General features: G+C 44.5%; 1 protein-coding gene across 1 annotated transcript in view; it reads right to left on the minus strand.

The window, feature by feature from the left end:
- Positions 1–12630, minus strand: part of WDR48 (WD repeat domain 48) — a 353999-nt gene that overhangs the window by 226393 nt on the left and 114976 nt on the right. Inside the window, exon 8 of the mRNA XM_069211082.1 lies at positions 5326–5550. Within this exon, the coding sequence (XP_069067183.1) occupies positions 5326–5550 (225 nt within the window). The remainder of the gene's footprint in view (positions 1–5325; positions 5551–12630) is intronic.

Here is a 12630-nt window from a genome sequence, read left to right on the forward strand (position 1 = left end):
ACAGGATGTTTGTACCTTGGTTGGACTTTATCTTTACGGCAATTATGTCTGAACTATCAATTGACACTTCTTCAACTCTAACACCCGCACTTTGGCGGACCCAAATTGTAAGACCTCCAACAGGACGCCCTTTCTGGCCTCTAATTGCTGGCTTGCTAAAGTTCAGATACCCCACCCGAAATATCGGTGTGATAGCCCATGTTTCCTGGAATGCAATTATATCGCCCTGATCAATGAAGTCCCTCCAATCAGGAATACACTGGCTGGACTCCAGACCGGCTATGTTCCAGGATATATACCTTGATAACATGTCAACAGACTCAGCTAAAGCAGTGGGTGAGTCCATACTAAAATTGGGTAATGCAGACAATGTACCAACAGGGGAAATGTCAGGATTATTACTTGGATCTGTGGCAATAGCCTTCCAGCTTATATCTTCTATGTGGGGGGATTTCAATAAAGTTAAATTAACTATTTCTTCTCTACCAATCAGTCAATCATTCTCATCTAGACAGGATAACGGCCCATATCTCCCGGCAGTAATCAAGGGTTCAATGCTTTCTGGTGCGAACCAGCCCCTGGGAGGGTTAATGACATTTTTATTAATCTGGGAAGGCACCTTCACCTCGGGATACACCGTAGGATAAAAATCTGGGAGTTCCCAAGTGACTATTGGTCCATCTGCAAGTTGCGGGCACCAGCCTCGCAAAAATGGGACCACATTTGTACTCCTGAAATTAACTATTACCAGATCACCTGGAATATCTTGAATCATGTGGCCAAGCCAACCCACCCTTCTCACATTTAAAATTTTACCATCAATGGTAGGGGGGAGGGGTCTATTCTTAGTAAGCCAGAAGGCTACTTTATTTTTTAAGTCATTGTAACCTTCTTTTTTACCTGAACTAAGTTCTGGCACTCCTGACAATATACATACAAATGGAGCGGCCTCAGGTGGGAGATCAATCCTAACATTATAATTATTGATGTGCTCTGTTACTTCCTTGTGGACTCGAGTTGGTTGTGGCCTACCCTCTAGGGACCCTCGAATCACTTCGGGTACCCTAGGTATAGTGGGCTCCGCCTCCAAACTTGTTTCGTTACATGGGGCTTTATGTCTTAAACTGCTGCCCGTGAGTATTGCCTGCTCAACACAATTTCCAGATGGTAAACCAAGAGGTACCGTTAGTACAGCTGCTGGTGTCGATGTGGCTTGTACCCTCAAACAGTGGACCTCTTGGGTAAGTACTTCAATTTTCAACAATAGTGTGCTAAAAATTTCAGCCATTTTTGCCGCTAGCTTATCCTCTACTGTTGCCAGTATATTTTCTATATACTGCCTGTTGTGACAGCAACCCGCTGGCTTATCAGATCCCCCGTCTAACCCCTTTGGTTTAATAGTATGGGTTTTTGCTTCGAGGGACTTTCGAGAATTGCTGACCTTCCCCGCTCCTCTTTTGCCCAACGACTTTCTACAAGCCCTAACTGCTCTTGCTGGTTGGGGGGGGGAGTATCTGCCATAACCACGGGGCTAAATGGGCTCTCGCCGATTGTACCCATTGAGTCTAAGGGATTAGAATATATCTGTGCCTCAGTTAGTATCATATCCTGATCAGTGATGGCGCCCAGATCCTCAAAGGTAGACACTGTATGTGGGGAGGAACTAGGGTGTGTCTGAACAGGGGAACCTCCTTTCCCTAGGGAAACTCTACGATCACTATTAATCTTTTTAACCACTTTAACCAGGTAGTTATCAAGCATAGTAGCCCCTAGTTTTTTGGCGGAGTTATTACAGTTAGCCATCATAGGTTGGTTGGCTGCAGTAAGTACCACCAGCTATAATTCAGCAATACAAAACACAAAACCGCGTAGTCAAGATGTACTACAAATAATTTACAGTTTAGGCAGTTTAGGCCCAGTCCCGTCTCTTGCCCCTGCCCGGTGCAGTGTACCTTGTTGCAGTTTAAGGGCCCGGGGGGCGTGGCAGCACTTTCGCGCCACTTAGCGCACAGGAAACACAGAGAATTCTGAGTATTGTAGATCTCCCTGCGTGTTTTTAGCAGGCAGCCTACTGCGGCGGCGGCGATCCGAACCGGCAACCCAGTGTCCTGCAAGAGTGTGCAAGAGTGTGCTGCTGGTTGTCTCCAGTGCCGGGGTCTGCCTCTTGTGCCCGGGGTCAGTCTCTGATGCGGGTCCTGTCACGGTGCTCGGGGTTAGTCACTAGTACCCAAGTTGTGGTGCCTGGAGGTCAGTCACTTGTGGTGCCTGTGGCCAGGATCAGGCTCTAGCGCCCAAGGCCAGTCTGTGGTAAGGGATCAGACACCGGGACCTCTCTCTGATGCCACAGTCAGTTTCCGGTGCTCGGATCGCTGGCTCCTCAGGCCACTCCTCGGGTCCCTTTAGGTGAAGGAGTGTGTAATGAGGTCTACTATAACACCCTTGGAAATCTCTGTGGAGGGCGCAGGTCACCGGCTACCCCTGCACACAACGGACTGCAACGGGACTGCGGGTCAGCGGTCTCTCCGGGGGCGCAGTCAATCACCTCCAAGGGTCTCAGGGTCTCCAAGGGTCTCAGCCCTGCCCCTCCCGGGAGTCGGCGGGGCGTCAGAGGGCCTAACGAGGGTCCCCCGTCGTCCTCAGCCTGTCTCTGTCTCTGTCTCTGTCACTGGGTCCTGAGGGGCCTCTGACTCTCCCTGGGTTTGCCCCTCGGTTTGCCCCTCGGTCTTACCCCTCGGCCGCTCTCAGTCACCGGGCCCCAGGGTCGTCCCTCGGCGCTCTCGGGTGCAACGCAGGGGGATCTCGCAGGGGGGCGCGTACCGGTGAGGAGCCGCTTGATCCAGCTCCAAGCTCCTCCAAGCTCCTCGCCTTTCCCACGGGCCCTCGCCCCCCCCCAAATGCAGCAGTAGCGGTGGTGGAGGCGGCGGCAGCGTCCGTGCTCTGCTCTACGCCGCGCCGCGCTGCACTCCGACGTGAGCCACCCGGCACCTGCGGCACCTGCGTGAGTTCAGCGTTTCGCGTATCTTGACAGGGGATGTTGGATGGGGTCAGAGAGGAGGAGGAAGGAGGGTTGATTTTAGCAGAGGTTGTTGGTGATATTATTTATAACACACAAGACAGGGATTGAGAGCGGGGCGGAGAGTAGAAAAATGAAAGGGATGTCGTTTTCGGGAATGAGTAGAAAGAAGTCCTTCGCCACAGATAATAATCCCCAGTGTTTGCCTCAATAATCCCACAATGTCCGTCTCAAAAAATGCATTCAGAACAGCAAATGCGACTGCAGAACTGCACCCGGGCTCCCCAGCTTCTGCACTTCCGTCCCTTGCCTGTCTGTTGTTCTGCTAATAAATCCCAGTTATGGTTTTGAAAGAGTTTTGTACAGACCCCCGTGGTTGCTGGTGACGCCGTTGCTCCTGCTGCTGCCTGTCAGTGGTTGGAGGCTCCTCGCTTCTAAAACCGTCCTCGAGTTGTGCTGTGTTTCAGGGCAAAGGAATTAAAGGAGAGCGTTGCTGGTGAAGTAGAAGACCATAGTGCCGGAGGAGAAGAGCAGACCTAACCCGCAGACCTAACCCGCAGGTCTCGGGAAGTGCTGGAGACAAACCCGGAAGTGACGACAATCTTACTCTGGTGCAACAAACTGGGGTGCCTCTCCATGAATCCACCACTGTCTCATCCCCAAAGATACTCAGTGGTTATGCCACGATATAAGCCTTAGATAAGGACACCTTTCACCTGACGTGTGGATTTCGTATACCCATTGAGAAATAAACTGCAACTATCACAGTGGGAAAATGCAGCACAACAGTAAACTGTGTGCAATCCCTGACAAAATTCCATACAGGCTCACAATCTGCATATGTGCTTGCTTTCTGACAGGAAGTTGGCAAACAGAATCTGAAGGAAAAATACGAAATGAAAACCAGCATCAGTTTTAACAGAAAATATTAAACTGTGACTTGAAGTGTCAATAAACGGTTTAATTAAAATTTCTGTGAACAAATATTTATAAGGGCACAGTTCTATGTTCTGGTATTCTTCTTCTAGAGCTAGAAATAAAGAGCTGAAGGGTTGTCGCTGTTTTATAAATTGGGAGTACTGTTGCACTTGAACAGCCTGAAAGGGACATCACAATTTTACTGTCTGGGAGTGTGCATGTCTATAGAAGCAATATGGTTTCAGGATTCCTCTTAAGAATGTGGAACCAGCAGCAAACGTGCTTCAAACCCATTTTATTTCTTGTACAGTGTTTTTTTTAAAGCCAAACATGGAAAGTAGATGTTGCCTTTACATTGGCATGTATTTTCTCTTCAAACGGTAGGGGGGGAAGTAACTTGGCTTTTAAGAATATTAAATGAAACTCATGTGCTACAGAAGCATTTAAATACATAGAATGGGCTACATTATGCTCTGAAATGTGGACAAAGAAATGCATTTATAACATAAATAAAAAATAAAGCCAAAATCAAGGCTAGATTATGAGTCACTGGTCAAACTACATTAAAAGACTTTAACACCAGATTTGTGCTTTAATCGTCGAGAAATAGCCCAGAATGTAAATGCTTAAGGAGCCAAAGATACCACTCTATGCAGAGGAGATGTATGCTCTAGTGCCCCAAGATACCTAATGATAAAAGCTGGCAGATCCGCATGTATCAGGCTTCAAGATCTATACCCAACCCCTTCTCAATATCTTAGAACAAGGCTGTACTCAAAACCTTAAACAAGAATCTGATTTTAAATCTGAATAAGAAAAACCGTAAAAGTGGGTGTTAGAATGGTAGACTTCTCTTGTGAGCCATGGGACTTATGTATTAAATTGAAAAGCGGTGCTTTAAATAAAAGAAGAAAAAGTGGAAAGTGAAAACTGTACGTAAGACATCAGGAGTGGGTAACCAGCTTGCGGTGATCCCCTGGTCCTCCTCATCCTCCCAAAGGCAGACTGCCATGATTCTCAAAGCGAAAGTGCCTCCTCTGCAAATTAATTAGCACAATAGTTCAGGAGTCGGTAATGATCGATAGTTTGCAACAGCAAATCGCAGTCAGAGACCACTATTACTACCTGTTGCAACACGCAAAATGGGGTGTGGTGAGCAGACAAACAGAACACATCTTTCGCACAACTTCATATCAGTGATTTGGAAAGAGTCACAAAATCTAATTTTGCAAGCCGAAATTACTTTTGACGGGTAAAATGTTTTTTTAATTTTTAAAAGGATATTTTGCAGTAGCAAATTTATGTCTTTAAGATAGAAACACACAATGTTAACTATTTGTGTAAAATGATAAGAAGTACAATGCTGGCTCAGAAAAAGAGAAGGGTCAAAATACCTTAAGAACTGGTGCCTTTTCATCACAAATCAGTACCCTGATGTCAGGATTCCTCAAGTCTGTACAGTATATTTTTCTGTCTCTGCCTCCTGAGTAAACATGAGTGAATGCTTCATTGACCTGCAAAGCCCACACACCTTCATCATGAACTCGATATGTTGCTATGCACCTCTGCTGGCCTAGAGACCAAAGACGAATTGTTCCATCGGAGCTACCTGAAAGACACTGAACAAAACGGGAAATAATTAAATTATTGTCACCAAAATTATGACTGCAAAAGTATCTCTTCTGGACTACATTACTTCTGCATTTCCTCAAACGGAGTAAAATAGAGAGCAAGACCGAAAGAGGCCTCACCCCAGGTTATAATTTCAATGCAACTGTAAATAATAAAAGTGGTGTGATATGTGAAAATCAGGAAATTTAAAAAAAGACAATCATACGTTAGATGTCAAAGTCCAAAATATACAGAAAAGCGATAAAATAATACAAATATACACCCTGCCTACCAGAGATCTAAATATTTAAAGTTGCAGACATTGAACTTTCCATCTAGAACAGCTCAAATAGCATACAAGGTGAAATGAGGTTGTAATGGAGGCATATTTCGAGACACTCAAATGATATACATAAGGAGGCATAAGAAAGCATTTTACACGTTTTGTAGTCAGGACAACAACCTAATTTATTTTATTTGAGGTATTTATAAAGTTTACATAACACTGTATTTTTTTAACCGGGTAGTGCCTGTTACAGTGGTAGACAAGGCTATTTATGTAGGACAGACTTAAGTGAAATGGATAATAAAAGGTTGGAGATGGGTGAAAAATGTGTCCAGGTGGGGGGTGTACAATGTTAGGTATATGAAAGGGTAGAAGTAGGCATTGCTTGGAAAGGAGAATTTGTTTTTTGCCTAAATGCCAAAGATAGAAAACGAGTCTTAGGGTATAGCTCAAATAAGGCTTAGCTCTTAGATATCAGAATATGTAACAGAAAACGTTACACAAATCTTTTGACACTGTCTCCTAGTGGCTCATAATATGGGGCAACATGAAAGCACAGCCGTATGTGGGTCACGTGGACAAAAGCAAATTATATGCTGTTGAACACATTGACATATGTAGAGTTCTATCCCATTTACCAGGGCATTCAAGTAAAATGTTCTCATCTTTCCAAACCCTCAACCAACATTTCTGTATCTCCAGAGCCCCAGTTCCTGTAGCACTTGCAGTGCCAGGTAGAGTTCTGCATGAATAGTATAGGAGAACTGAAATGTATTAATTTATTTCCTAAGGAGCTTTATAGTGCTCTACCAGTAATGTTTTAGGTACTTCAGAGAGCCAAAAAGAAAGTAGAATGTATGGTGAACGTTAAAGCTGGGAGTTGATAACCACTGAGGTAGCATGTAGATTTAAAGACTGTACGCAACTATGGCCAAAAGAAGGATAGGGCTAGACATGGATCTGCCACAGCTACCAAAATTAATCTAGAAATAATTTAAGTGTTGTGGAGATTATGGTATAGGTCCGAGATTAGTCTCGATTTAAGAGACGAGAATATTGTGACGTCTGAGCAATTGGACATTAACTGCCACCAGGGATACTTTTAGTTACAATTGGGAATGGTGGTGGAAAAGTAGCTTATTGAGGTCCTATTGAAGAAGTCAAAAGAGGCATTCATTCTAATAGGGAAGGAATTCATGGATGATATTCTTAGATCACAGCCCTTACAGTTTGGAAAGTCCAATTAGAAAATGAGCCTCAACAGTTCACTTTTTACAAGTTTCTAGAAAAGCCCAAATCGATAGTCTCAGGCCTTGCACTCCAATGATGTGTCTCAGTGTTTCATCTGCATCAACTACCATTGATAGAGCACATTAGAAGCTGGCAAGTGGAGGCGTCTAGCTTATGTTCCTATCAAAAGACTATGTAGATAGTGGAGGGAACTTTTAATAAGACTCTGGCTTCAAAAGGCAGTCGGTGCAGTGCTCTCAAGGCAGGCTTGAGGGGATCCCGTTTAATTAGATTAACACATTTTAGTTGCATGGTTTTTAGCCTTTGTAGTCTTGCAATGAGTGATTAATTAAGGTCAATTCAGATGATATTCCAGTAACTTAAGTCGGACATAACAAAGACTCTGATGGTTTCATCCAAAGATCAGCACAGAGTAAGCTAAATATTCTGTTGAGGGGAGAAAGCTGGAAATTGATCCTTTTTACCACTGCATTGACTTGTAAAAGAAATGACAGTTTAAAACCAAAAATAGCTTCACATTCATGGCTTGTTTTGTGGTGGATAGAGGAGGGAGCCAAGATATGGATGTCAATCCAATATTAGTGGGACAGGCTTCTTTTAAACAAATATGAGGCTCTCATCCTTGGTTCATTTAATGTTGTTCTCCTATACCCAGTCGAGGTGGTCGTGTAAACGTGAGGTAAAGTTGGAAGCTTAAGTTGGATTGTTCTCCAGTCAAAACTGAAATTGGGAGTTGTATACATACATTTGGAAAATTACATAATCCTGAGAAGATAGATATTCAATAAAAGACAGGAAAGGCGTGAACTCAGGGGAATGTAACAGGGTACGGGGCAACTGAATGATTCAAGTGGTCCAACCCTGCGTTTTGACTAGGGTTTAGAGGAAAAGGTTTGGATCAGGATTCAGCTGTGCCACAAATACTTGCATAATTCTATAGCCAGTTCAAAACTATTGTGTTGTTAGCTGTATATCAGGTAGCAGACAAGTCAGGAGCTGGAAGACTTGTCTTTATCTATTGAAAGGAGCTCCTCCCTTCTGTCAGCTCTGGCTCTTTCTGTGTCTCAAACAAGTATGATCCCAAATTGGTGGTTGAGTTGCAGATCATTCAGTTCTCCTTGTCCTTCGACGGTCTTGCAAACGGAAGCAAGGTTAAAAATTAGGATATGGTTAGGCAGGACAATGGGTCCATATTTGTTTTAAAGAAACAAGCATTTGCAATGCAATATGTCTTGGATTTGCTTGAGTTAGAGCTATTGGCATTGTACATTTATAAGTGGACTTTTCTCATCACATATATTGGTCAAACCCTGCCTCATAATTTAATCTTTTCCTGTCATATAATTCCAATGGCCCTGAATATAACTAAAGCACTTCCATTTACCTTATTCCTCTATTTGCTGCAAAAAAATGAAAATGCTGCCATTTAGCATCCTAATTCCAATAGAAAACACTTCCACCACCACACCATCAAAGTTAGCTGGCTAGCTAACACAATTCCCCCCAAAAATACACAACACAGCCACAGAGAACAAATAAACTACAAGGATGACCCAAACTTATCATGAGTGTTCAAACAGTCATAGTGTAATAAGGCTGTTAAGTTGGCCTGAATCATGGTCATAATTGCAATAAGGAGAGATTAGTAAAACATATGCAATCATCATATAAGACTAAATCAGAAATACACTTCTGGCATTAGACTGCAATGCTCAAACCAGCCCCTAGAGGGCACCATAAAAGCAATATAATTTGTGAGAAACATGGTCATGGCCATATTGTTAGCACCTAGAGGACATAACCCCTTGAAAAAAACAGGAGAAAGTAATACAGTGCAACCATATACTTAGCCCCTAGAGGGCGTTTTTAGGGCTAGCAGGCATACTGCAATGATACTACAAACAAGGCCTTTAAAAAAAATCTCCCAGCTGTAAAACAAATGATCTAGCCACAAGAAAGCTTAGAAGACTTGGATTGGCAGAAGAGGTTATTATTTTAGGGTTCCCAACTAACCTAGTGTGGGACCTAGTGTGGGGACCCAGAGATGATGCAAACAGAAAGCACATGTTGATAGTGGTCCTGTTGTCCTAAGAGCACAACAGGCTGAGTTATGAGCAAAAATGTTTTGTAAAAGTAGTTCCCTGCAAAGCATTATGGGGCAAGTTTTTGTGTCATGAATATTTTAGTATGCTGATATGACCGTAATGCTTAGAACAGCCCCTAGAGGACACCACAATGAAAATAGCATTTTTAAGAAACATTGTGATGTAACTATATAGTTAACCCCTGGTGGACATAACCGCACAAAAAGAAAATGACAATAAATAGTATAGTGTAACCATATATTTAGCCCATACATTACACATTTTCAGGGGTAGTGGCCTATAACAATGATATTACAAACAAGACCCTTAAAACACATGCTATTCCCACCTATAAAACAAAAGTTCCAGTCAGCAGAGCACTTTAAAAGACTCTAGATGGTGGGAGGGGTTATTATTTTGGGGTCCCCACTAACATAGTCTAGGGACCCAGAGATGACGCGTGCGTCATGCTGAACGATTTGGTAGTGGTCCTATTATCCCATGACCAATGTTTATGAGCAAAACTATTTTGCAAAAGTAATGCCCTGCAAAGCATTATGGGGCGAGTTTCCAGAGTGCAGTAAATAGTGTGGCATCTGCTCTCCCCGCTGTGGCAGGAGAGCCTTTCGCTTTGAGGATTTCTGTTTTACATAAGCATTTACCAACTTCAAGTGTTTTAAGGGGAGAGCAACAAGAAATTACTTTCATTAGGTAACTGTGAACAATGTGACCAACGCTCCAATGTGCCTGTTCGCGCTGCGAGCATTATGGCCTCCATGCAGCACGAAGGGGAGATAGAAAAGAACAAAAAATAGTTTGCCCATGCCAAAGTATATTGGCAATCATGCAATAATCCATGTAACAGGGGCAGTCTGCAAGGCGTAACAAAAACACCCTTAAGGTGGGACAAACAAAGCATTTACCAATTACAACAAGGGACTTTTGAAAGGCAAACCCAGGAACAAATGAAAGTGATGGGTGCGAGATGGATGTGGTTAAAAGCCCAAAGTTTATACAACAGGCCAAAGCGCTTGCGCGCTCAACCTAACAAATGGCCTTAGGTGGTTTGGGACAACTGCTAATTGATGGAACATATTTATTGTGGTTTTTTTTAAAACTCTTTATTGAAACAAAGCTCAACGTACAATGCATACATCGGACTCTGCAGGATTTACTTAGTACAGCCATAATACTTATTTTCAGCATATAGGACCATATGAACTACAGAATGGCATAAGACAGTTCAGACATCTTCCCAGCTGGTTGCTAATAGCAATCTCCCTGGGGCTCTGAATGGCCTCCGCCCATCATCGTCCTCTATCAGGCCTATGTTACCCTTCGATACTGATCGGAGATGCTGTAGTATAGCGGGTGAATTATTAAGTAATTTCACATAAATTAATGAGGGCTTTACTTGGCACTGGATCCAGTAGAAGTCTATCATCCAAGGGTGTCGCCTCTGGGAGCTGCACCCCCTCCGGGACATGACTCCTCAGGGCATGTTTCAGTTGCATATATCGGAACTGTTCCGGGTTAGTCGGTTCATATTCCCCCACCAGAACCGTAAAAGACACCATCACCCCCCACCCCCTACGTCTCCCAGATACTAAATTCCAATTAGTCTCCACTGCCTAAATCCTGATAACTTCTCCTTGCGCAGTGCAGTGCTATTCCAAAGGGGAGTACGGTTGGTCAGCTTGTTTTCCCAGTCAAGAAGCTTGCGAGTCTCTCTCCAAACGCAGACCACTGTCTGAGTGTGTTGCGGTCTTCACTCCCACCCCATAACGAAGAGACAGGAACCCTCCACTCCCATGGCCTCTCTATCCACCCGATATGCTGGGTCATCTCGCTCTGTGAAGACCCATTTGTTTATTATACTTAAGTGAGCTGCCCAATAATATAAGCGCATGTCTGGTAAGCTAATACCCCTTCATACACTCTGCGCTGGAGATTAGGCAAGGAGATACGGGTACACCCACCATCCCACAGGAGCAGACAGAGCTCCCCGTTTTCTTGTCTGAACAATTCCGGTGGCACCAGGTAGGGAGTGCTTTGCAGGATATACAGTAGGCACGGGAGGGTCATCATCTCAAAGAGGACTGCCCTGCCCATTAGGGACACTGGAAGTCTCCGCCAATGCGCAACATCTGTTCGTAGGCGCTCCAGCTGGTGGTGTAGGTTTTCCTGCAAGAAAGCAGCTGCTATAGTAATGTGTATGCCCAAATACTTGAAACCCTTGCATACAATCTGGGCTTTGCTACTTGCTGGAAGGGGAGGGGCTGTCCCTGCCAGAGGAAAGATCAGAGATTTTTTCCCAATTAATTTCATACCCTGAATAGGAACCAAAAATCTGGAAGAATCTACCGTGGTGCATGGTCTGGTAACATACAGGAGGATGTCGTCCTCAGAGTGATATGCGCTCTTCCCATCCTCCCGCACTCTCTATGCCTGTTACTAAGGGATCATGCCTAACCAAAGTCGCCAGTGGCTCCAGCGCTAAAGCGAAAAGCATTGGGGAGAGGGGGTAGCCCTGCCTCGCACCTGTCCGCAATGTAAAGGGGCAAGAGAGTATTCCATTGCCCCGCACCCTCCCCAGTGGGGCCTGATAGGAGCCTAATCCACGCACCGAAGGAGACTCCAAACCTGGCCAGGATAGCAAAGAGGTATGACCATTCAATACTACGGAACGCCCTACGGCATCTAGAGACATCGGGACGGCATCCTCATGGTCCCACACCTCAGTCATATGAAGGACTCCATACGACCTCCTCAGATTAAGCCTAGTGCCCCTATGCGGCATGAAACCCGTTTGGTCCGGGTGGACCAGGGACGCAATGACCCTACGTAGTCTGTTACCTTTGTAAGCACTTTAGCCTCTACATTCAAGAGGGAGATAGGTCGGTATGATCTAAAAGGATTCCGGATTCTTGCCCGGTTTCAATAGCACCACTATTGTGGCCATGCGTTGGTCTTCCGGGAGAGTCTCCTCCCTCCTACTCTCCCGAAACATTTCACCCATACGATTCGCTACTTCCTTTACCAAACATTTATACAGTTCTACGGGTAAGCCATTTGGACCTGTCGCCTTCCCACTTTGAAGGGCCCTGATTGCATCTCAGACCTCCTCCACCGTCAGATCAAGTTCTAATTCCTCCCTGGCGCTCCTGGAAAGCGTCTCAAGTGGGACATCGATTAACAAGTCTGCACAATCCTCCTCCGGGTATGCGGACTGGGACATATATAGGCGTTCATAATAGGAGGCGAAAACCTCAGTCATGGGCTGCCCAGTTACATGTCTCCTTCACTCATGATCTCTCAATATTTATTGGGTTTTAAAAATCCAGTGCAAGGGCAGGAAGGAGTTGTTTAAGGAAGACTACTCAGCATGGGCCTGTGTGTCAGCTATATGGTTTTATTTTGCCAGCCACAGTTAGCATCTCAACACTTTATAGGGGTTTGAAGAATGT

This window comes from Pleurodeles waltl, chromosome 10 (genome assembly GCF_031143425.1).
Source record: "Pleurodeles waltl isolate 20211129_DDA chromosome 10, aPleWal1.hap1.20221129, whole genome shotgun sequence".
Classification (NCBI taxonomy): domain Eukaryota; kingdom Metazoa; phylum Chordata; class Amphibia; order Caudata; family Salamandridae; genus Pleurodeles; species Pleurodeles waltl.